We start from the raw sequence: 24,423 nt of genomic DNA, 5'->3' as shown, positions 1-24,423 counted from the left end.
ATTATTCTCCTCAGACTTCAAAAGACAATGCTTGAGGAACTTGAAGAAGAAGAGAAATTATTTGAAAGTGAATCCTTTGTTGAAGTATGCCTCATAATGTTGGTCGATGGCTTTCTGTCATCTGGTGGAAGTTTCCATAGGTGACTTTTCTCTCTCTACTGACAGTAATAAAGAAAGCTCAGATGGGTTTGGCTGTCAGTCACACTCTATACTGCTTGAATATTTCTTTTGCATACAGAATACAATGCATCATCTTATTCTGCATATATAGGTGGAGGTAATTGTGAGTATAATATATGTATACAGTAAGGCCCTTATTATTCTGTATGTATAAGTATGAGATATTTTAACCTTTTTATCTTGGACAGTGATGAGTTATTTTCAGCAGAAGGTTTAGTGAGGTTCAAAGCTGTCACTCATTTAATTTCCAAGTAGGACTGATATGAGATTTTTATGTTTTATGTGCTCATTCATATTTAAGGTGATCACTTACATAAATGAGGCGAGGCAAAGGGGAGTATCACCTCGCTCCCTGGTGCATTTTCTGCTCATAATAGTCTCAGATAAACAGTTAAGGGGAGATGTGCTGCCAGTTGACTCATGCCGTGACTCATGCAGTGTTTACTCAGTGGAAGAACATAAAATACACAGCAAAATTAAGTAAAAGATAAATCACAACGCATAAAACAAAGGAATTTGCTATTTGCACCCATTGGGGTGATTATCCCCAGTATCATGTTGTTTAATATCTTTGTGGTATTTTGACATGTAGGTGCATGTCATTTTTATGAACGTTAAATACTAGAGCACCCTGAACATTTAGACACATTTTTACAAAGGAACACATGCTGCTACTGAAATCTACATTTAGAACTTTTACTAAAAGAGGTTTAAGTTACATAGTAAGATAAAAACTTGGAAGTTGAAGTGTCTTGCTATATTTGGCTCAACAATGGCAGGAAGGCAGGCTTGAAGTGAGACGAAGCTGAGCACGGCTACTCTTTGGTGTTTGCTCTTTGATCTGGCGAAGCTTTGATAGACCCCGGAGGCCGTACTTAGACTGTCTACGTCGAGTTGGACTGCGGACTGACTGTTTTCAGTGCACGGTTCCTGTGGCTCACGTGTCTTTGCTAGATATGGAAATTACACTCACTGAAAGCTTCCTCGACTTCCATCGGTTGGTATTATGTTTTTTTTGTTCCTTTTTTGGGGGGGTTGGGGTGACCTCTCCAATGCACTTTGGTGTGAGCGGACAAGAGTCGGAAAACATACAACACAATATACCCTTACACAATCAGAGAGAAAGATGGGAATGCAGTTTAGAAGGGAATGCATTGTGAACACAGCAATTTTCTCCTCTGTTTCATTTATTCAGCGAATGGATATGATTTTTTTCAGATCAAAGCAGATTTTTATTACAGTTGTCTGGAATCTGTGAAATTGCAAAGGGAATGGAGGGAAACAGGCAAGATGATATCCAAACAAATGAGGAAAACAAATCCTCAACACAGATTATGTTTGCTGGAGACTTTTATGAGATGCAGAACAAGTTGTACAAGAGAAAAACTCACTTTTGCTACATTTTATTATGTGTTTTCGACTTTGATTGTTTCTTATTGTTTTTCCACGGTCTCCTCTCTGTCTCTTTACATGAATGATGAGTGAGCATGCACAAGTACACCTATCTGCCTTTCCTCTTCTCCATGACCACATCAATCTCCCTGCAGCTCTACCCTGCCACACACACACACACACACACACCACCTCCCCCAAAGCCCCACCCAATCTAATTCAGCCCACTCAGACTCATTGTTAAGGGGAAATATTGGAAAACCATTAGCTCTCATTATGCTTTATAGCCACCCCGTTCTCCCCATTCTGTCTTTTAATCACAATCCACCCCCTTGTGTGCCTGTATGCATGTGCGTTCACTACAACCACCCCTGCTCAGCAGACAGTAATGAACCACTTTCACTGTAATGCATTTGGGACACCACAAAGTCCCCCCCTCCGTTTTGGCACAGGCGCCACCTTTTATGGCAGCCCATCCGAGCTGTAGCAATGTTATGCATTCGTGAACCATGTCAGCCAAATGGGATCGAATGCTGTGCAACACAAATAAAAAGAGATTGGAGTGAATAGAGTATGGATTCCCTTTTTATATGAACTCCTCGTAGAGGTAAAAACCCTTATAGGAAACCTTTATGAGTATCCATTCGCTCCTTGTAACTCCAAATAACCAGGCTCCCATAAAGTGTTGAATATCCTGTTACTGTTCTGTATTGAATTGTGCTCTGGTTTGATCGTCCATGACAGCATGTGTGTATGTATGTGCGTGTGTTTTGCTGGCAGCATGGAGAGGTGGCAATTTTGACCATATGCTCTGTGACGGACACACAAATACACACAGCTGCGTGCACACACACACACACTCGTAATGAGTGGATTTAAATTCCGGTTGTTCTCTCCTGGCCAAGGCAACTGTCACCATTGTGCAGCAAAACTCCTATAATCCATCTGTGGCATGACAGCATCCTAACAGCTCCACTTCGCAGCAAGAAAAGCTATTCTTTATGTCTCTCCATTTCTCGATCTCTTCCTTTTTTTTCCCATTTTCACTTCCCCCACTTCATATTTCCCCCGCCGGACTGGTTTTTATTCTTCTCTCTTGTCTCTTTTTGCTTTTCCAATTACATTTTTTTCCACTTAATCTCCTTTTTCTCCAGAAACCTTTATCTGGGTTTGATTACAGTAGAGAGGCTCAGTAGGAAGAAAAATGAGTGATAGCTCGAAATTATTGTTGACCATGATGATGATGGTAATGAAGATATTCATAATTATAATTATGCTATCGATGGTAATGATAGAGATCAGAATGACAATGATGCTATTAATGAAGATGATTAAAATGGAGATGAGGATGACAACAATGATGATGATGATGAGGATGATGGTGCTTGCTGGCTTTCTGAACAGTGTCCATGTTTTCACCTTGGCCCAGATGGAGAGAGACAGACGGAGGGGACGGACGCCAGCCGTAAGAGGGACATTCGCTCCTCAGCCGGCCACCACAAAAGTGAGGACACCAGCGACAGCAGGGAGGACGAGGCTGCAGTGAGTCTTTCTTTCTTGCTGTATTTCTTTTTTTTTCTGTCTCACCACTCTGGACTGAATATTAATGCAATGTCACAACCTAAACACACGCACCCCACACACCCACACTCTTCTGACTAAGCAACAATGAGTTTATTGCTCGTGTGTGTGTGTGGAGAAGCTCATCAGGGCTACAACAATCACAGTTCGGATCTTAGTCATCATTAAAAACTTTGGGCTCTTTTTCTCTGTGCACCCACTGATTGGTGCTCCATTCAGCTGGTGCCCAAAAAAAGAGAGCCCACCCTCTCCATAATAGAAAAGAGATAAGGGACGATGCAACGTAAACTAGATGCAGGTTAAGGTGTATATGTAATTGGCTAATTTAGGTGGGGAAACATTTGAGAATATGTGATCAGATTTTCTTGTTTTGAAACTTGTCTTTTTGCTCTTTAAAACCCATCTACAGTTTAGCCTGGTGACCCCACCCACTGCACTGAATTTTAATAATGTCTGGGAGGCCACAGCTCAAAATATATTGTGAATACATCATGCAATCTAACCTCCACCTCAAGCATTTATTTCTGTGATAGCTTTCATGCTGAGAGATGTGAATATAGTCAGAGTGATACCCAACATCAGAACATGAGGCAGAGTTTGGACCACCGCCAGAGATTATTAGCACTTGGTACATTCAGCAGTAAACCACTGAGACAATCTGACACTTTAACTCTTATTTCCCCTGACAGTAGGTGGATTTTAGGGTTACGTATAACAATTGTGGACCCACAGATAATTTACAAGTATTGCAGGACCTGCAGAGCACATTAGCTCCTCCTTCCTCAACCTCAATCGGCCAGGTTTCCATGCCAGCACTTGCCACTCATGTTGACAGGCTGTCTACCTTGAAATGGTAACTAGCTTGAGGCTCCAGTATCTGTAAAACTACCTGAGGTGCTGAGGAATCAGGCTGTGAAGTCAGACAATCTGCAGTAATTAAATGTTCACTGCATAGTTTATGTGGTATGTTGTATGTTTGATATCAAAATCATTGTAGAGCAAGGGATGTAGACAGGTACAAATTAATGAGATGCATCAGATTTAGTTATTGGTATTTTGATAATAAAAAGCTTTTACCTCTCTGCTTGCTAGAGAGGATCATTACACCGGACTATAAAGGAAGTCCCTGAGAAGCTGCTGTATGTAGAATGAATTTAAATGAATTAATAGACAGTTAAGAACCAGTAAGAGTTTATTCTAAGAAATTATCTGTATTTTTATTCTAATCAGTTTTTTTGCTTCTCTCAAGATATAACACATAATTGAAAACTAATTTCACTTTATTTTAATCTAACTATAGGTGATTTTGATCAATACTGTATGTCTCTCTGTCAGACATATTTCACTGTATCATATCACGGTGGTCACACTGATTTCTGACCTGCATATGCAGTAGTAACTATATCATTGACAAATCTGACAGTATGGCACAAAATGTGCAGAGTAACATCACTCTAATACACCGTGCAAAACATACAGTATGTACTTTGCCACACACAGGCTGTGGCTGCAGGAGTTTAAGACCCAAACAGTTAACGTTAAAACCCAAATTGTTACAATATCGCTGTATGGCTGTTGACTAGCCAAGGGGACCATCCAAGAGAAGAAGACGATATATCTTATTCCATAAAATGCAGTTGTCTTCAAAATCGATTTAAGTGAAGGCTTTAGGAAATGTGCTTGAAGAGATAAGAGTCATGAAGGGAAGCCTGCAGGGTTTTTTCTCAATGGCCCTCCTCTAAACTCTAAACCTGCCTGATAGCGTAAGGGCTTCTCTTCTATAACAGTCAAATGAAAAGCGGCTCTCAGGATGAGTCAGTCTCGTGTACTGAAGCTCAAATATGCGGCTGCACTCTAAGCATTCTGCTGAAGTCACTAAAATGTGTCAGAAAGTTTATGGCATGGTCTTTATGAATTTTAATAGCATTGCTTTGTCATTTATTCCCTAAACGACAGGTGATAGATTTGGTTTGCTTCAAATAATGATCACTTAGATGAACTGTGTTCATTCTTGGACGGTAAACACGCTCTAAATCATCACAATTACAATATAGGAGATAGAATTGGCCTGCTGCAGGAGGTGCTTAGTTGGATTTACGATCAGTAGAGTATAAGACTGAGCTCCATTTATGGTTATCTATAGCACTGCTTTATTTGTAACAAGCATTATGTTCTATACTTTCAAAGGTAGGTGTGTGTATGTGTGTGTGTGTGTGCGCATGTCAACACGGCTCACCCTTAAGACTTTTCTGTTCAGCTCTACAACATCTTCTCTCATAATCTATAATTTAAATGCCCATTTATCAGCTCTTTGTTCCAGCTATGCTTGACCTCTGAGTTTGTGTGTGTGTGCTTCTAAGTGTGCATAAGTAGCATACTGTGTTTCACATCTCTCTAGACTTTGCTGCTCATTCAGCACCAACATCTCGAGGAAATCCAAAGCCACATAATCGACACCTTCAGTCAATGTGATGCTGCTCCAGTGAGAATGCTCCTTCACTTAGAAAATGTCAGTGCTAAAGGTCAAAGCTGTAGTCCGTGTTTCCAGGCCTGATGGCCAAAGATAAGTTCAACACCAGACGTGTGTGTGTCTAAGAGGGAGAAAGACAGAGAGAGAGAGAGAGAGAGAGAGAGAGAGAGAGAGAGAGAGAGAGAGAGAGAGAGGATGATTTAGTGTGTTTAATGTGCTGTAATATGGGTCAGGGGGACAGAGGCCCTTCTTCCTTGTTCACCTCCTCTGTTAAACTGTTAGTGTTTTGTGCTGCACTAATAGCTCCCTAAAGCTGCCATTTCAGAAATTTCAGACAATGAAACCAAAATGGCATGGATGAAAACAAACAGAAAGCCCCCAAGGCTGTGTGCACTCAAAATTAATAGACAGCCTAAAAGAAAATGGAATGACCTTATTGCAATTCAGCAGCACAAACAAGAGATACGAGGACTGTCACACACGCGCATAGATAAAAATATTGGTGCATCGCCCACTGCTTAAATTAATTCAACGAGGAATTTTATGAGACTTGCAACATATATTAAGTCTCTAAATGACACTCTTATCACTTGTTTATCTCTCTATTTTCTTGCACTTTCTGCCTCCTACTTCTTCTCTAAAAGTGTAAGTGATAGAAAAAGCAAAGTGGCATCCTTGGTGTGAGTAAAGGTAAAGAAGACAATGCTGGGGCCACCGCAGTAGCTCACCTGGTAGAGTACGTACCATTATTAACCTGGCAGAGCACGTACCATTACCGCAGTGGCCGGGTTTGATTCCGGCCCGGGCTCTTTGCTGCATGTCATCCCTTCTCTGTCTCTCCCCCGCCTTTCCTGTCGCTCTCCACTGTGACTATCCAATAAAACAAAAAATGCCCAAAAATAATTTTTAAAAGAAGAGGATGACAACTTGTTTGTTGTCAGATGGATGGAGAAAGCGGTAGTAGCAGAGACAACATGCAGGGAGTGTTAATTGGAGCACATTAGAGGGAAGACGAAAAAGATAGGAGAGGGCAAAGGAGAGGACGGACAAAAGGGAGGATAGAAGTTGATGGAAGGAAACAAGAGAAAATCAGAAGTAAAGAGAGGTGAGAAGATGAGGAGCAGGATTTTCTGTAGAGGAAGTAATTACGCTCCTCTCTGCCTCTGTGAAAGGCTGCGACTGAGCAGCAAATGTTTGCCTCTGCACCTTTCTTTCTTTGCCTGCAAATCACTAAAATTGCAGCTTAAATAGTTGACAGTGTGTCAGGGTTGGCAATTACAGGAACCGACTTAGGGTGTTTTATTTAATATTTTTGAAAGACATGGAATATCTCTCTGGCCACCTGCTTTTCAAGATGAAACCTGCAATAGATCATAAAGTGTGTGCATGTGTGTGCCACTTCCAGGGGAGCCTCCAGGTGGTTACCACTTTTTCTGACAGTCAAAGGTTATATAAAGCAAGGTATGTTTTTGTCCTTATGCCATTTGGTGCATACATGTTACCATGTGGCCGCGTATGTGTGTCTGTGTGATTGTATGTTTGTGTGTATGTTAATATGGATGAGATATGGATTCTGTGCTCTGCACCCTGCTTCTCCTGTCAGTGGCAGATTGCTTTCATGGGTCTGCCCCTTCATCTCACGTACCTGATGAGAGGGAAGAATGATGAAGGCAAAAGAGGAAGGTTGGGGCTTCACAGCAGACAAAAAGGCTGGGGGACAAAAACAGATGAGCACATTTGATGAAACTGGGAATCATTAACATTGATTGAAATATAAATGAAAGAACAAATGTTTCAAAAGGCAATTTTCTTTTCAATCACTGATGTTAGATGGTTATTTAGACAGATGCACTAAGAAAATTGAGGAAGGAAAAAATGAAAGATTGAAAGACAGACACGTGCATGCCATGTAGGGGTGGACAATATGGCCTTAAAATAATATCACTGACACTCAATACTGAACTTTAAACTTACTTGAACTCAGTGCAGACTGTATTGGATAAAATGTGTGTCCAGCTGATGTTTGGCTGGCAGCTGTTTGCTCTCTTTGTTAATTCCTCCCACATCGCCACCTGACTGTGACTGACTGCACCATAAGCCTTCCCAACTTGTAAAAACTCTTTTTTTCGCACATTTTTTGCAACGTTGCAACGTGTTGCTCTGATGAGTTAGCGTAATGCGAACCTACAATGTCATGATTGATCTTAGCTCACCTTAGCTGAATCAGATTCTGATGCGACTTGTATTGTGGTCAATGTAGTTACTAGATGATGTGTACTCTTTACTCTTTTTCTTTGAGGGTTTATTTCATCAAACCACTTCTACACTTCAGAAGTTGTTACATTTTTTAAGCGGACTCCTCGTCAGTGGAGCCAGCAGCAACGTTACATTTTCTTTTAGTCATGTGTGTTGCTGCTGTACACTGTCATATCATAAATACGTCGACGCGTCACAATAACAAAAGTATTGTCATATGACAAATTTGAACAATAGGATATGGCACACTCCTAATGCTATGCAATACATTAGTGGTGCGCCGATTTTAATGTATTGACTAGCACCAACACACATGGCTGAAAGTGAAAGTAAATTTGCTGCTGAGTCCGCTGTAGGAAAGTTACTTCTAAAAAAAAAAAAGGGATTGATTTCGGGAGTGTGGAAGTGGTGGTTTGATGAAATGAACCTTCAGAGAAAAAGAGCTGAGGTGCGACATCACACAACAAAGGCCACATACACCTTCACCTGGTAAACGTTAGGATCTTCTTGACAATGTGATTGATCAGTCACATTGTACTCACAGCATAAGCAGCTTTGCCAATCAAATTCAAGTTAGTTTGATAATCACCAGCTGGACACATGCTTTACCCATTCTGCGTCGAGTTGATGTCAGTTTAAAGTTAGACATTGACCAGTTGGACGTCTGTCGGTTGTCTTAATGACTGGTCAGAGACTGTGAAAAGTATTTCCCGTTAACAATAACATGTGGCACATGTTACATGGCACTGTAAGGTTTAAAAAGTACATTACGAAGACATTACAACTCATTTCACAGTTTCAACATAGAAGTCACAATAAGGAAATTGTTGTTCATTATCACAGAAGTGAAAAATGTCTTTCAGGTTAATAAATCTATTATGCACTGGTATCTAAAGAACCCTATATTATACACCATCACACACACACACACACACACACACACACACACACACACACACACACACACACACACAAAGGGCAGGCCAACAACTCTCAGTGCACTTTCCCAGACATTAATAAGACAGTGGGTTGTAAAAGGTCAGTTAGCCAAGGTAAAGGCCTGCAAACGAGGTCATGGAGCTGAGAGGAGAGCAAGGGAGGACGAGTGTGAGGACATATTTCACAGGAGGCTTGAGAGAAAGGGCTGCACCATTGTCTTTCACCTGACGGAGATTTTAATCATAGTGGCAATTTTACAGCAGCTCATAAACCGCAGCAGCCAGGCCTCATTGTTAACCTCCAATTGCTTTCAGGGCTGTAAATATGGCTGCCTTACATCGCTCTGGCCTTGCCGATAGTTTATGGGAGATGGGATGGAGCTGGTGCTGGCACTGGGGGACTTGCCTAAGAATGATGAGGAGCAGAGAGCATGGACTGACTAGTAAATAAACACATGGCTGATCAGCAAGACTCAACACACTCAACTACACTACACCGACTTGGCTGTGACGAGGCAATGCTGTGTGTGGTAGCCAGGCATTAGGCTTCATGTAATCTGTAAATGGACCCAAACAAAGGGATAGCGTCGCAGTGTAATTGCTCAATTTGACATTTAGATTTCACCGTGGAGCTCATTGACACATGACTCATTTTTGCAGGTACCCGTTACATTTATTTAGCATTTGTCACAGATTTAAAAGGATAGTCGATGAGCAATTCAGGGTGATGAATCCAGGTGGTGACTCAGTGGCCTCCTCTCTGACATTTAGTTGGCGGAGTTGTCTCCTGCCGGCTGATTGGATCTGCAGCCAGCCAAGTGGAAATGGATCTCCCATGAGGCATTTGATACATCAGCCTGAGCGCCCTACCCCAGGATGTCTGAGCTCACACTGCATTTGTTTTCTGTTACTTTTCTCAAGTGTGTTGTCACCTATGTTACTAAAAGAGCTTAATTACATTTTTGTCCTCAAGGACTGCTAACTTGGTCCTGAGAGTCTGTCGAGTGAAGCAAAGAACTGCTACAGGTTGACAGTCTAAATGGGAGCTGGAGGGATAATAGAGCTATTATTGGTGGACTCCTCTCTGTTGCAAAGTAAGCCAACTGTAAAATATGAACTCAGAGCTGAAAGATAATGGTGGGTCAATTCCTTCTGAGGCACAAATGACAACTTGAGCGGCCGTAGCAGAGTTACGAGACAGTGAGGTTTGCTATACAGGAACGACAAACAGACAGTAACTAACTATAGTTAGTATAGCCCAGACAGAATAATAATAAAATAGCTGATTTTGTCACACAGTAATCTCACTCAAAAAGTCTACTGAAACTTAGATCTGGAGCAATTCAATCACAAATGATGGTTAGAAAAAAGTGTCTATAGACACAGTGTGCTGTTATTATACTTGAGATTAATCAAATGCTACAGTGAACTTGTTTGGATCTTAACAGGAAGTTAATTAAAGTTACTGTTTCTGAGTTTTCCATTTCAGTCTATCGAATGGCTGTTAAAGATTCCTAAGGTCTGTTTTTTCTCTAAAACTCAATGAATGACACGTTAATAGTCCTACGGCAATATCCTAAGCAACCTTTGCCATGCGCTTAAAAAGGGGGAATCTGGTCTATTACAACTTGGGTCTTATTTTCAGAGTTTTGGCCATCATTCCTATGGGTAATAATAAGGTTGTGCACACCAAGTTAATTGCTGAATGCAAAAACATTGCAAAAAATGACTGACATGGCAAGAAACACGAGCCGTCAATTGTTCATACAGGTTTTAAACAAAGCCCCAGATTAGCCAAACTTCTTTGGAGGCGAAAACAAAGGCAAACTGTAAAATTATTACCCAAACTCATTCATGATTTCATGGTTCAGCTTTAAGCTAATCTACCTGCCGTAGTTGTGCACACACACGGTTTTGCTGTGCAATGAGGGATTACTACTGACATTTGAGTTGTGCTTACTTTCAGTTTTACCCCCAAATAAAATGGTTTAGGTAATCTGGCTACACTGTTGGCTTGTAACAACCAGCCGCATTGTCTAGCTGCTCATTTTCCCTTGTTCCTAGATCTTTGGTAAGTACAGTGTCATCATAGCTGATGGAAAAAATGAATTTTTCTTTAACTGTTCTCTCTTTAGTCGTGGATCAAACCAAATCAGAGGATTAAAACTGTATTCAGGATTTATCTGGTCTTAACAAACCTTTTAAAGTGCTGGTCCTTATGCAGCAATGTATATCCCCTTGATAATTAATTTATTCCCTTATATGCACATAATTTCACTCCTCTGATAACTAGCTCGTAACCATACAAACAGTGCATTCTTCCCTGCCATTTTTCAAGCTTGGGGGTGTAGACAGCTTCGTTATATGAGGCTATTTGAGGCTTCATTCCAGAATTGTTTTTCCTCTGGGTGCTTCAGTGCTTTCACTCATTCTCACTATCACCTCTCAGGCATTTGTCAGCCTGCTGTTGATTCACAGAGGATGGAGATCCAAGCTGTTGGCCTGCAATAAACTCCCAGACGGGGCTGCAGAGCTGAGGTCTGCACAGGCCACGGCCAGATGTTAACGGACTGGAAGACTGTTTCTCAAGACCAACAGCTCTGTGCGCACATGCAGTATACTGCACTGTGTACATGCACACAGTCATGCAGACATACTGTAGAAATATTCTGAAAATGGACAGCTAAGATACCTAAATCCACATGCCAACCTAAACAATTTATCTCTTTTCCTTTTTTAGGGCGTGAGAGAATTAGAGAATGTAGCTTTATTCCCATCCTCTATATCCCAGATAGGGAGGAAAAGCATTACACAGTGGGATCACCCTCAGTCCTTTTATTGAAGAGTCCTGCTCTTTCCCTACTCGCTCTGGTTCCTGTCAGCTGGCTTTGTTCCAGCACTGGTCAGTGCTAAGCTGTTACCGGCAGGCTGTTTGCTGTTGCCGGTCAGTTTCATACTGGGGCTATGCTGGGTGAAGGTCACTGAGTCAGTAGACATGGCACTAGACTATATGTCTGTTTCTTTTTCTCACCTCCACCCCTCTCTCTCTGTGGGGTACTTTCTATTACAATGATATGATGGATGCCTGCTGAGTGTGGTCAAAGTGGACTGCTGATAAAGTCGTGGGAAGTCTATGAGTTCAGGGCTGCAAATCCTGTCTGCTAACTGTAAAGAGAAATTATGCTTCTATGTTTTGTTAGTGACAGGTTCATCATGTCGAAATGATAATCAATGAAATTGTATGTCTGTAGAACACCTTTGGTTCAGCAAATCAATCTTTGGTCAGGGTTGGCATTTGGGCTGGGTGATTTTTTTTTTATTAAATTGAATTGGTTTTTGCACTATATGTAAAAGGTCTAACTTCCTCTAGGTTTGTGTTTGTTGACGAGATATTACTTCTGGTTACGAGAGATGAAGCCATGGGAGTCAACTAAACTATGTGCAGATTGTGCTTGAAAAAAATAAAAAGATGTTTCAATCATGTTTTATTCTTGCTGAATTATACAGGGAAAAATGATTAACATTGTGAATCATCCCTTGAAATTGATTGTCATTTTCGTCATGGTGAAGTTGGAAATGGATGACGTGGGAGTTTAGGGTAAATGTATATCCTTACCTGCCACTTCAGTCTGTTCATTCCATATAATCCCTCTGTGGTAAGGGAATAGATATTTCCCTCTATTCATACTCAGATGGCTTTTTATGACACTGCATATATAACTCAATGCTTATTTCACAAAGCTGATTCTATAACAAATGTTTGATACTTGTTACATAGGAGGAACAAGATCCAACAGAAAGAGCTGATGGTCAAAGGCCTTTGATGGGAAAATGCATCAACCCCTTCAAGACAAACTTTAGTGCTTAATGTTTTAAGTGCTTTTATCATTGAAAATGCCCTGGCAGTGGACGCCATTGGTGTAGAAGTGTGTAGAACATGCTTGTGTGTTTGACAGATTAAGCAAGCAGGTGCTGCTCCTGTTGCTACTTGATAAAGGGAAACAGGAAGGAAAACGTGCATACCTCCATTTTTCTTCTGTTCCATAAAGACTCAAAAAAACGGGTTAACAATAGAAACAAGGCAGGGATAAGAACCTTACTGAAAAACGCTGAACAATAGAAGCAAAGCATTCCCAGTCTCTCTTCTTCTTTCTTGCCAGATCTCCCACCGCTCAGGCATTTATTTGACGAGAGGCAGATAAGGAAGACTTGGCAGAGTAGCACCATGGATAGATAGGTGGATAGAAGGAGTGATGTGAGTAATTGAATTGGAAACACAATTCTTGGTGTGGGCATGCTGTGTATCTGTGGGTCTAAGGAAGTGAAGGAGCACATTCATTTGCATTCCCATGGGAACATCTCCTGCTTTCATCATTCCCTGTTTGCCAGAGTTAGAGCGAGTGCCATATCTCTGAAGAGTTGGAGGGGATTTCGTGTTTTGTTTCAGATTTCAGCTTTTCGCTAGGGAATTTTCTATAGGTGCCAGCTTTCAAGTGTCTCATTTTTTTGCTTTTAGTCTGCACTCTTTCATCTAAGAGTGGCCTCAAAACATTAACCACTGTATGGAGAGATGCGTTGGATGTAACTGATGTTCCGTACAGAATAATTACTGCTGATAAGAACAGTGATGACAATGTCACAAGATAACATTCGTGTAGATGTAGAAATTCACTGATACAACAGTGTTTTGATTTATCTGGACCTTCACTGCAGTAATCTATTCAGATTGTTCTCATAAAGAATCAATTCAATATGTTTGACTTTGTTTGACACAATGTTTCCCTGTTTATGTCATTGCTCTGTTTTTATTTGTCTTTCTCTTTCAGTGTTTTACTTTGTTTCTCTCCCTCCATTCCCTCTTCTCCTGCTATCAAACCTTTCCTTTCCCCTCTTTCCTCTCTTCCTTGCTTCCTTGCTTCCTTCTTCCCTCATTCGGCTGGAATGTGTTTCCAGTCTATAATGTATTGTGGTGAACCAGCCTGTGGGCCTTACTCCTCATTGATCTCTGCTGTCCCCACGCTGTCTGGGCAGAGGCCAGACTCTTGGAGCCTGTTGATTGATCTCAGTATCTTTGCTTGCCTCACCACCTATGGTCACCCACCTTGTTCTCTTCTTGTCTTCAACTCTTTTACCCGCCTTGTCATCACTTCTCTATCACCTGTCTTCTCTCTTTCTACCAGTCTTCATCTTGTCCCCCTTATAAAATAATGCTATATAGGCTAATGTCTATGTAGTTTACATGGTAACACCACTTATTTCTTCGCCTGTTGTCCATTTATAAGCAGTATATAAACACATAATAAATTGTTTCTAACACACTATATATAATGTAATTGTAAGCAGGTTTATTAATATATTTGTCAATAATAACATCTCCTTTGAAGTATCCTTGACTAGTGTATATGATGATGCACATGAACAAATGCTCACTCTGTGTTATAAAACATTTATTAACTGTTTATGACCAATGTACAAATCATTTACAGGTGGATTTAAAACTGTTTATAAAGAATTCTTGACTCAAGGATCACTTACTAGGTTTCCTCCAGAGCTTTTAGCCGCATCTCACGGCCTTCATCAGTTGTCATGGAGAACAAAGAGAAATTCGTTATGAATGAATAAATACTTATATACAGTATATTATATAATAAATACATTAGCATAATCAATTAATATAAATGTATATGAATAAATATAAGTTAATAAATGTATCTAATTACTATAATAAACAAATGCTATATTTAATCTTCATATAAAATATGAAGACATACAGGACTTACAACTGTGTTTTATTGCCGATCATTCATTAACTCTTATACACAAGTTATGGATTGTTGATAGGAGGTGTTATAGTTTTGACAAATGCATTAATAAACACTAACTGTCCTTTATCTGCTTATAACTACTTTATAGTGTGTTATAAACATCTATTAATTGTTTATATACTGCTTATAAATAAAATTTAAATATGTTACCCTTTACATTTCTCACTCTCATTTTACAATATATACCATATATAATAACATGTTTAATGAATGTACAAATTTTTCATTTTGAAAATACAAACTTAACGCTGCTGTTGCCACTTGATAAAGGGAAACAAAAACCATGCATACCTCCATTTTTCTTCTGTTCCATAAAGACTCAAAAAACGGGTTAACAATAGAAACAAGGCAGGGATAAAAACCTTACTGAAAAACACTGAACAATAAAAGCAAAGCATTCTCAGTCTCTCTTCATCTTTCAGCATTTGCAGTAATATAAAAATCTGTCTTCTTCTCTCTATTGGTTTCTGACAGTAAGCATGAGTACAACATAATCACAAATGGTGTCAAAATAAGTATTGTGATACACTTGCTATACAATATTGCATATACAAGGGAAGGTCTGACTGCACTAGTTGGTAGTAAAATAAAGTTACAAAGAAAATGGTCAAAACTACAAATGAAGCATTCATTTTCACTGTCAGGATATCAATTTCTTTAGGCGTCCTACTGTGATGGATTATACTGACTGTGTGCAAACATGAGCAGAAATAATGTAAAGGAGCCCATCCATCCTTTCTTCTCCTCTTTATCCTCTGCTCTTCATTCCTCCTCCTCACCCTCTCATTTCAGCTCCATTAGTGTCTCCACTACTCTTCCTCACTCACCCTCCTCTTTCCCCTCAACCTCCTCCTCCTCCTCCTCCTCCTCCTCCTCCTCATCTCACCTCATCTTATGGGTATGAGAGAAGTAGTATGCTTTGCATGTGCATTACAATTCCATTTTACACTGGTCCATTATAATACTGGTATAACGATATAATCGTAATGCTATAATATTTTAGTCAATATAACCTGGCTGCACTTGACAGTTACAGATCACACTGCTGTGATTACCATAGAAAACACAGTCGAGTTTGACCTTTAAAAGTCTTTGTGAGTAGGTGGTAAATGAGACAGGCCTCATTTACCAGCTTTTCCAATCATGCCACACACATCAGATATGATCTTGCACTTTATGTGCTGCTATGACAACTTCCATGTTGTAAGAGTGCTTTGAGGATGAAAAATAAATTAATTTAAGATTAAACACTGACTGTGACTATGAAACGGCTGAGATAAAGGAAAGAAGGTGATTATTCTTCATATATCTCATCCTGGGGTAATGGCCTAAACGGGCCAACCAAGCAGTCTATTAATCCAGCTACAGTAGCGGACAGAGTGAGCAGCTAAAGCGCTTTGTTTGGCTGTGTTGTTATTGTCAGGATATCAATTTCTTTAAGCGTCCTCCCGGATTTATTCTGTCATTAAACAACCCACTGCCTTGATTTTTCTCACTTGAGTCAGTATAAATTTGCAGGTATATCAACACACAAGTCGATTCCGCTGGCTGGGAGGCATGGATGGATCCGGAGTGGCCATTTCAGCCTCTTGTGAGATGGCAGCTGGTGGGAGAAAAAATGTTTTTATTGGCTTTTTCAATTTGCGTCTGACCAGAAGGGAGCAACACTATGTTAATTGCAACCAGTGAATCAATAATGTAGTTTGAATGAGTGTCCCTTTTGTTTCTGGTGTGTGCTTGTTCAAAACTGAAAAATTTGAAGATTACTTCTGCTGCCCCTGTAGATGAAGTAAAGGTTTGCTGAACTAAATTAAGAGGGACTGGCACTTTGAGACATTGTCTATTCAAGGCCAAGTTCAAAGTTGTTATCATTATATCTAAATATATACATTAGGGGACTCGAGTACTTGTTTTTTATGAGTAATTATTATAGATGATGTTGTTTTTTCTGGCAGTACTGGCCGAGTACTTAGGACCAATATCTGTACTGTAATTTGAAAAAAACATTGCATTAATAAGCAAGACTCTGATGCCAACGTTTTAATATAAAAGCTGTCCCTCTTTCTAACCAGCAAGCAGCTGCTTAATAAATTAAAACCAACTAACCAGTTTGTCTTGATTTACGAAAGACAGATGACAATGAGCAGAAGCACTTTCCAAAACTTCTCCAGTTGGTTAAATCCACATACAATCTCCAAATCTTCACCAGATGGCTAAATATTGGCAACTGTTAAAAGTTCTCCCTGAAGTATTTAGAACCATCCAAAACACAGCCACAGCCTGTGGGGCTTGACATATGTCCATCATCTGTTTTACACCTTTTTTTCCTACTGTCATCTGCACTTTGGCAGACCTACCTAAAGTTGAGCAATTGCCTTGAAGAATATAATTTTGTTTCTCTTTTCACATGAGATTGTGTCTGCATTTCTGCCTGCTCGGAATACCTCATGGCTTTAGTTGGCAGAAGCAGTATTTCTACTGAACATATAGCAAAAAAACAAGGCAGAGTGTATCGGTAAAGTAGGAAGAGGCCATATAACTATGTATTGCAATTTTGATCATTTCTCTTGCCTCACTCTGTCTCACACATATGCACGCAAGAGTGTGAAGACAAACCCACAGTGGCCAGTGCTTATACCTTTTTGTATGCAGCAAGTCTCTCTCAAGGTCAAGAGGAAAAAAGACTTTATGTTGCTGTAATTAATGCAACCACAAGTGCTTGATTTACAGAAGAGGTATATGTGTTATTTGCAGAAAAAGTGGTAAAATAGATTAAATGGAAGTTGGTAAACAGCTAATGAAGACTAACAATGTGCAAGCCAAACATCTATGATAAGCTACGGCAATGATGGATAAAAGTCTGCTCGTCACACACTGCACACCTGCAGCAGTAAAAAGCACTAAAACAGCAACTCATTTACATTTGAAAAATCCTCAAATTTCTTTGTATTTCTTTCTATCTCATAAGCTTCACCGTGGAGTCACTGGTTGTAGCACAAAACAAGCATATGAAGGAAGACATCGTTTTTTGACGTGTTCTTTGATTGGATCATTTTACGTGCCTATTGAAATGTAGGATGAAAAAATTGAAAACGGTGAGTACTTTTTCATGTGGGAAAACTGCAATTTTGCTACAGAAAGTTTGGTTGAATTTGTATTACACCTACAGCCATAAAAGAGGGATGTTAAATGACCCGTTATACTATTCCCAGAATTGTATGGCTATATGTAGCATAGAGAGAGAGAGAATCAGACAGGCTGATGGACACAAAATTGGACGTAGATGTGATGAATATAGTAACTGAAGAAGAGACGATTAGACAGACATACATACAGAGTGAGATTAAAAGAGCTGACTCTGAGCAACCACTGTGTCACAGCCAATCATTGTCCTCCTCCAGCGCAAGAAACACTGCAATAATGCAAGATGAATTTCTGTCAGTATGCTGAATACAAGACAGGACATAATACACGCAGACAATATAATGATATTGACCATACAATACACCGAAGGTCAAAATCTCCACACAATGGTATCTAACAAAGTATGTTTGTAAAAATGCTACAATACATCACAAACACAAGTATCTTTAATGCAGAGTAGTGTAATTGTGAGTGGTGTCATACAGTGTGTGAGCTTCCTGAAGAGTCTTTATACAGTATTACAGGTGATGGTATGTGTTAGTACAGTACATGTCATCTCTGATCTGACAAGACGCCTGCAGGTAGATAAAATTACGACCCACGCACCTAGTTCATATCGATGAAGGCTCCAGAACAATGTGGGTGTGCTGTAAATAGAGGAGGATGCAGTGTCCTGGAATGAGCTATAAATTACCTTTCCGCCTCCTTCCAGGTGTCCAGAGATTGAACCGACAGACAGGTGGATGGATGGATGAATGGATATAAAACACAAGTGAGGATTGGTAAAGGGACTGAGCGGGCAAGAGGTCTGAGATACACAAACAGCCTGAAGACAAAGGAGCAGCTTGGGACTGTGGGGACTATGATGAAGATTCATTGTTCTTTTCTTGCTGCCATCCATCTCCACTAACATGTGCCGACACCATTGAATACCCATGCCACCAAGTTGGTAGTGAGTTTGCTGTGTGGGTGCTAAAACAGAGCTGATGTCAGAGAGGTTAGAGGCAGAATGATGAAATGTAAAAGTGAGGCATAAAAAGTAAATCCAAGTGTCAAAATAGTGCACAGGTGATAAAAGGTGGCATTTATATCAGCAAACACTTGCTGTCATTTTCTATGCAGTGTGTGCAGTGTGTTTTTGTGGGGTTTTTTTTGTTTTTTTTTTGGTATGTAGTTAATGCATGGTTCACACAACACAGGCTCTCTGTGAAACCTGACAGGTGAAGTTGGCTTGAGATAAAAGACAGCAGCCATCCACTGTCTGGACCAACTAGACTGTCATTATTAAAAATACCATATATACCATTAGAAAAATGTCCTCACTGTCAGTGTAGTACCAGAAAGTATTTTGATATTTTACTCTTGGTACAGACAGGTGGATGTGAGATCTCCAAACAGGTGTGCAGTTGATGAAGTGTGCTGTGGAGGAGAGAGCTGGAGAGACATTAATTTTGACGCAGTTTATTAACTGGAGGCCTCCTCTTCGAAGCTGCTCGTGTCTGTCCTGTCCGTTTGAGTTGCACTGACAGGACTATGGAGGGAGAGAGGCTCCAAGAACTAAGAAAAAAGAGTGGATCCAGGAGCAAAGCAGGTGTTTTAAAATGTTAATGTCACAAAGGTCAAAGGTCATCTGTCATGTACACACATATGTACATGCGTGAAATCCATGCGTTGGATGCTGCGCTACAGAGGCACAGCTTTCTTTGAGTTAGAAGACTGAGCCTGAAATGTTCTCTGGGCCCAGGGCTGACAGCTAATTTTAAAAAGAAGCAAAAGAATGGGTGGAGCAAGGATGAAAAGGTAAAAATGGAAAAGTCATCCCCTGGTGCCACAGGCTTTGCTGACACATCCATGTGTTTGTTTAAGTGAGGTAAAACTGGAGTCTGGTGTGGCCACAAGTTCCTCTCATCTCCTCCTGTCTCCCACTGGCCAGCCTCCCGAATTAAAAGTACTAAAACAAAGCAAAGTCAAATAAATAGAAGCTTTTTCTTTAACCGTTATGCTTATTTTCATGACAGCTTTTGTGTTTTTTCTAGCTTTCGAAATTGGAACCTTTTCTTGTGTGCTTAAGGTATAAAGCTTTTTTTTTTCCGTTTTACTCATTTTTGTTTTTCTTTTGCTCCAGAATATATTTATCAGTCTTTAGCCAGGATGGAAAGCTAAGGATAGGATTTGTTCTGATTGATAGTTACTTACTCTGCTACCATTAATCCTGGTTAGTTTTGGGTTGTACCAGGTCTTTAAGGAGACTTTAAATGGAGTGCTTGACAAACTGAGCACTTAAATAGCTTACATAATAAGTGGTCCTTCATACATCTACTCAGGGAGGGGCTGGTTTTGTATTAAGCTTTCATTTTGCTCTCTCTGGACTTGGAGAAAAAGTAAAATTACCACTGAATTAAACAGTATTTCTCAGAGAGAAAAGAGCTGGAAAATTGCCCAAGCAAGAAGGATGGAGGGAAGGAAATACTGAAGCAGGACAGAAAGCTCGGGAGTGCCGGTCAGCAGAAATGTCAGTTGCAGAAATCTGGCAGGCAGTAAGGAACCTACATCTCACATATACCGCATGTGAAACGTGCTACAGCACACATTTACATAGTCAATATGTCTTGTTTGCTGTAAGTTCTAGATGTGACCTCTTGTGTAGTGGGAGGCACTTAAACACTTGGGTGCATTTATGAGTACACAGCTTTTTTGAATACTCATTTCACAAATCATTCTTATTTTTCATGGTTTTAAAGGTTATAAAACCACTTTGCAGTCAAAACTGCACTTGGTTTAAAAATATATTTTTTTGGAGCATTTTATGCCTTTTATTAGGGTGTCAACAGTAAAGATGAGATTGGAAATGAGGGGCGAGAGAGATTTGCAGACCCCTAGGCCACCAGGGCACCCCAAACTGCCCTTGGTTTAGTTTAATGTTTAATTTTTGGTTGGTGTGAGGGGTTAATGTGACAGAGCTCACAATACAGTAAAGGGTTGGGTACAGTGGCCAATTCACTAAACAGAATACACATGCAGGTAAGACAGAGCTTGTGAAGCCACAAAGTGAACACTATGACTATCACGTAGTAGATGTTTTCTTTTCTCACTCCAGAAAATGTATTGTTGTCTTGTTGCTCATTACAGGGGAGATAAATAGCCATGAGCGGTAATTGTCAGTTGGCAACAGCTGAAATTGCAGTCACTTTTCCTCCTGTGTCCCAGACTGATAGCAGAACCACACCACTGGCACAGCTAATATATAGCTAGCCTATAGACTTTTTGACATGTCAAACACAGCTGTAAGTAATTGCTCCATTTTAGATGCTGCGGTGCCAGTGAAGGCCACTGGTAACTGTGCATGCTGGCTCACTGGCCTGGTTTACTGGGGCATATAAATGAAATGGTTGTTAGCACTATCTGTTAAAACAGAGAAGTTAGTATATTTTTTACACTGTTACAGTTGCACAAGTGTATACAGATTATGCTACTTTTTTTACAAGCTAAATTACTTTATTTTATAATACAAATAAAATAATCATTAATTTGTTCAGTTAATGTCTGTGTTCTTTTAATAAGCTCAGTGCATATTATCTTAGTAATAGACCATTGAGCCACTCTGTTGGGGCTTATTTTGCTGTGTGTTATCCCTTATTGTTGTTCTTAACATATTCTGCAGGAAATAGACCTGCAGACCTCTTGTATCAGAGTATTGCTATCAGTGTATTTATTCAGAAGGTGTAAGATAAGATGTAAGTATTGAATGTAGGCATAGCTAATCTCTGCACCATCTCTATAATAGCAGTTGGGGTCCTCTTTCAGTGTTGTCTTTACTTACGATCACAGATAATGAAGACACGGCCACCTCCTAAGGGTCTTCCTGTTAACTTATTGATCCCAACAAGTTCCCCCGAAGCCAGTTTTTATTTTAATGATGTGTGCAACTGTGTGCATGTACATGTATGTCCTGAACACACATGTATATGCAGAGGGTGTGTATTTTAGTTGGCCATAACTTCAGGGCTTTGAGTCCATCTGCCCATTTCATGCTCATCTATATGTGAATTCATATTCATTTTTGATTGTGGTTGAGGTTATGATAGGTCACTTCCAGATGAAAGGCTCCAGAACATTTCCTAGTATCTCCTGTTATTAAACTTTACATGGGCCCTTCTTTCATTCATAATTCACTTCAGCATTTTAATGTGTTTCCTTTCACTAACTAGATACGTGATGGAGAGCTGTGTGTGTGTGTGTGTGTGTGTGTGTGTGTGTGGCATGGACTGAGAGTTACCTCATATTACATCTCTGCTTTTAGGTCAAGGGAGCGGTTTGGTGTACAGTGGGAAGAGGGAGTAGTTTAGTGTGTTACGTTTATACTTTGATGTCCTACTACCCGATGTGCCGAGGTTTTGGGTGCTGTGTGCAATAAACGCACAGTTTAATTTAAAAAAAAAAAAAAAAGTTCCTTCAGCGTGAGTTTAGTCATCACATTTTTTAGATGCCAAGCACCTCAGGGAACTGGCTTGTTACCTGTACACCTTTCACCCTGCACCACCTGCAGGAGAAGAAAAGTAATACCAGCAGGAGTTTAGACCTTCAGATGTAGACATGTTGATGTGCAATTTTAACACTTACCAGAATATAAAATAAAACTTCAAACACACACGCACACACACACACACAAATAGCAGCTAAAAGAAAAAAAAACCCTGTTATATTAAAACACATTGCCTGCAGGTGGCACAAGTGACAAAATTGCTGAAGCTATTACTTGAGGCTCACACACTGCGCACATTTATCCATACAAGCAGACAAGTTCAGATTAGCTTCTGCCACATTGCATTTGATCCCGCTGGTTATTAAGCTAATTAGCTTGTTTAGAGTCTGATGAAATGGTAGTGTGAAATAAGCAAACACTTACCAGATGTTCCCAAAATTTGACCCTACACTGCCTCCTCAGATTTGATATTGTTTTACTTTTGATTGCAGGCTTAATACACAGTAGCTCCTTATATTCACCAACTAACAAACCAATCTTTGTGTAGGCACTTCTTGCTATTGTTGTCAGAAACCACCAGCCTTCTGAGAAACATTTTGTTCAGTATTTTCCTGATTTAAAAAAAGCGACTGACGTCATCAAATGTTCTTTTCTGAAAAATGGAAGGCTTTTTAAACCTTTGGAAGTGATCTGCAAAAGTGTGGCTGTACTCTGAGCACACTGTGGCCACTGATAGGATGTATGTTAAAAACAATTTGATGGCAGTTAGGGGGGGAAAAAACATATTAATCCATCCATCTATCCATTTTCTCTGCTTAAGGCTGAGAAAAACAGTTGGGAAAAAATGCTACATACAACTTAATGCACCATCCCTGTGAACATACTTGTCTCGTTAGAGCATGGCCAGCCTGTTTGTCGGTTTGTGTGTCCACCTCTGTCTGAGACCACCTCAGTTTCTCTGCAGCAGGCTTGGTGTTGATTGGGTCTGACTGAGCACTAAGCAGGTCGGGGATGATTGGCAGTTGACTGTTTGCCTATTCTGTTTGCCAGCTGCCCCATGTCACACCCCATCAGTAGTAATCAGCCGGGACAGAAAACCAAGGCTTAATATGGATGACAGACCTCTGTTCTTTATTCCTCTTTTTCCTCCAAACCTTGCTATGATAGAAAAGGTACAGAGCAAGGCATTTTGTTGCTCAGAGACATTAGAAAATGCAGCACTCTTCCAACAAAGGGAGAGCATGGCGTAAGGCTGGACTCCAGTTCAGATGCTGGCTCTGCATCTGCTCTCTGTCCCTTTCCAACCATTTCTCCTTTTCCACTAATCTGACCAATATGTTGTTCAAGCTCTATTTACATTGAATTTAGAATGATTAAAGGCACCTTTTAGCTCTTTCCACAGAGTAGTTCCACAGTATTTTTCCTATGGCCGTACTGAAGCACCTCTCAGAAAGTTTTAATTACAGTGCAAAGATTACAAGCCATTTAGCTCTTGAATAGTTCACACAGTTAGCTACTTATCAAATGTAGCATTCATTTTCTCTTTGTGTAAAATGTATTTAGATAATAAATAAACTGAGGCAATACATTTAGATTTTAAATCAGAGGATGTGAGACATGAGTGGCCAAAAGTGACAACACAGACAAAGCTCTTCAGACTGCTATTGATCCTGAAAGAGATTGCACTGCTCCTCACAGCCATTGTCCTTACATGCCTGCTGTATTGATGTGGACCCAAGCATGACAGAAGTCCTACCAGCTTGTCCCAGACCTAAATCAATAAATTACACACTCTCTGACGTACTTATACCTCAATATGTGCTGTATGTACATGTTGGTAGGAAAGCATATGAACGCATGGGTACACATATACAATCCAAGCACGCCTTGTGTTTCCATACACTAGAACACATCCCATGCACAAACATATTCATCATCATCATCACATTGCTCTGTGCACATTGCACAGTGCTCTATGACTACCCATGCAGGATAATAATTGCTCATCCTCTCCCTTTTCTCCATCAACTGTCTGCAGTTTTTCTTCCATCCATCCATGTTTCCCCTTCCCTTCCTCTCTCCCCTCCTTCTTCTCCTTTGTGTCTTATTGTCTCCCTGCTGTACTCATCTCTGCACCATTAATCTTCCAACCAA

The 24,423-nt window shown here is 40.1% G+C and overlaps 1 protein-coding gene across 1 annotated transcript in view; it reads left to right on the top strand.

Annotated features, from left to right (window-relative positions):
• The window catches only part of b4galnt4a (beta-1,4-N-acetyl-galactosaminyl transferase 4a), a 133,635-nt gene that overhangs the window by 41,694 nt on the left and 67,518 nt on the right, over positions 1–24,423 (top strand). The window contains exon 2 of the mRNA XM_044193731.1: positions 3,002–3,114. Coding sequence (XP_044049666.1) covers positions 3,002–3,114 — 113 coding nt within the window. The remainder of the gene's footprint in view (positions 1–3,001; positions 3,115–24,423) is intronic.

Source organism: Siniperca chuatsi, linkage group LG4 (assembly GCF_020085105.1).
Source record: "Siniperca chuatsi isolate FFG_IHB_CAS linkage group LG4, ASM2008510v1, whole genome shotgun sequence".
Taxonomy (NCBI): domain Eukaryota; kingdom Metazoa; phylum Chordata; class Actinopteri; order Centrarchiformes; family Sinipercidae; genus Siniperca; species Siniperca chuatsi.
The sequence above is the reverse complement of the archived record's forward strand: the minus strand, read 5'-3'. Positions and strand labels throughout refer to the sequence as shown.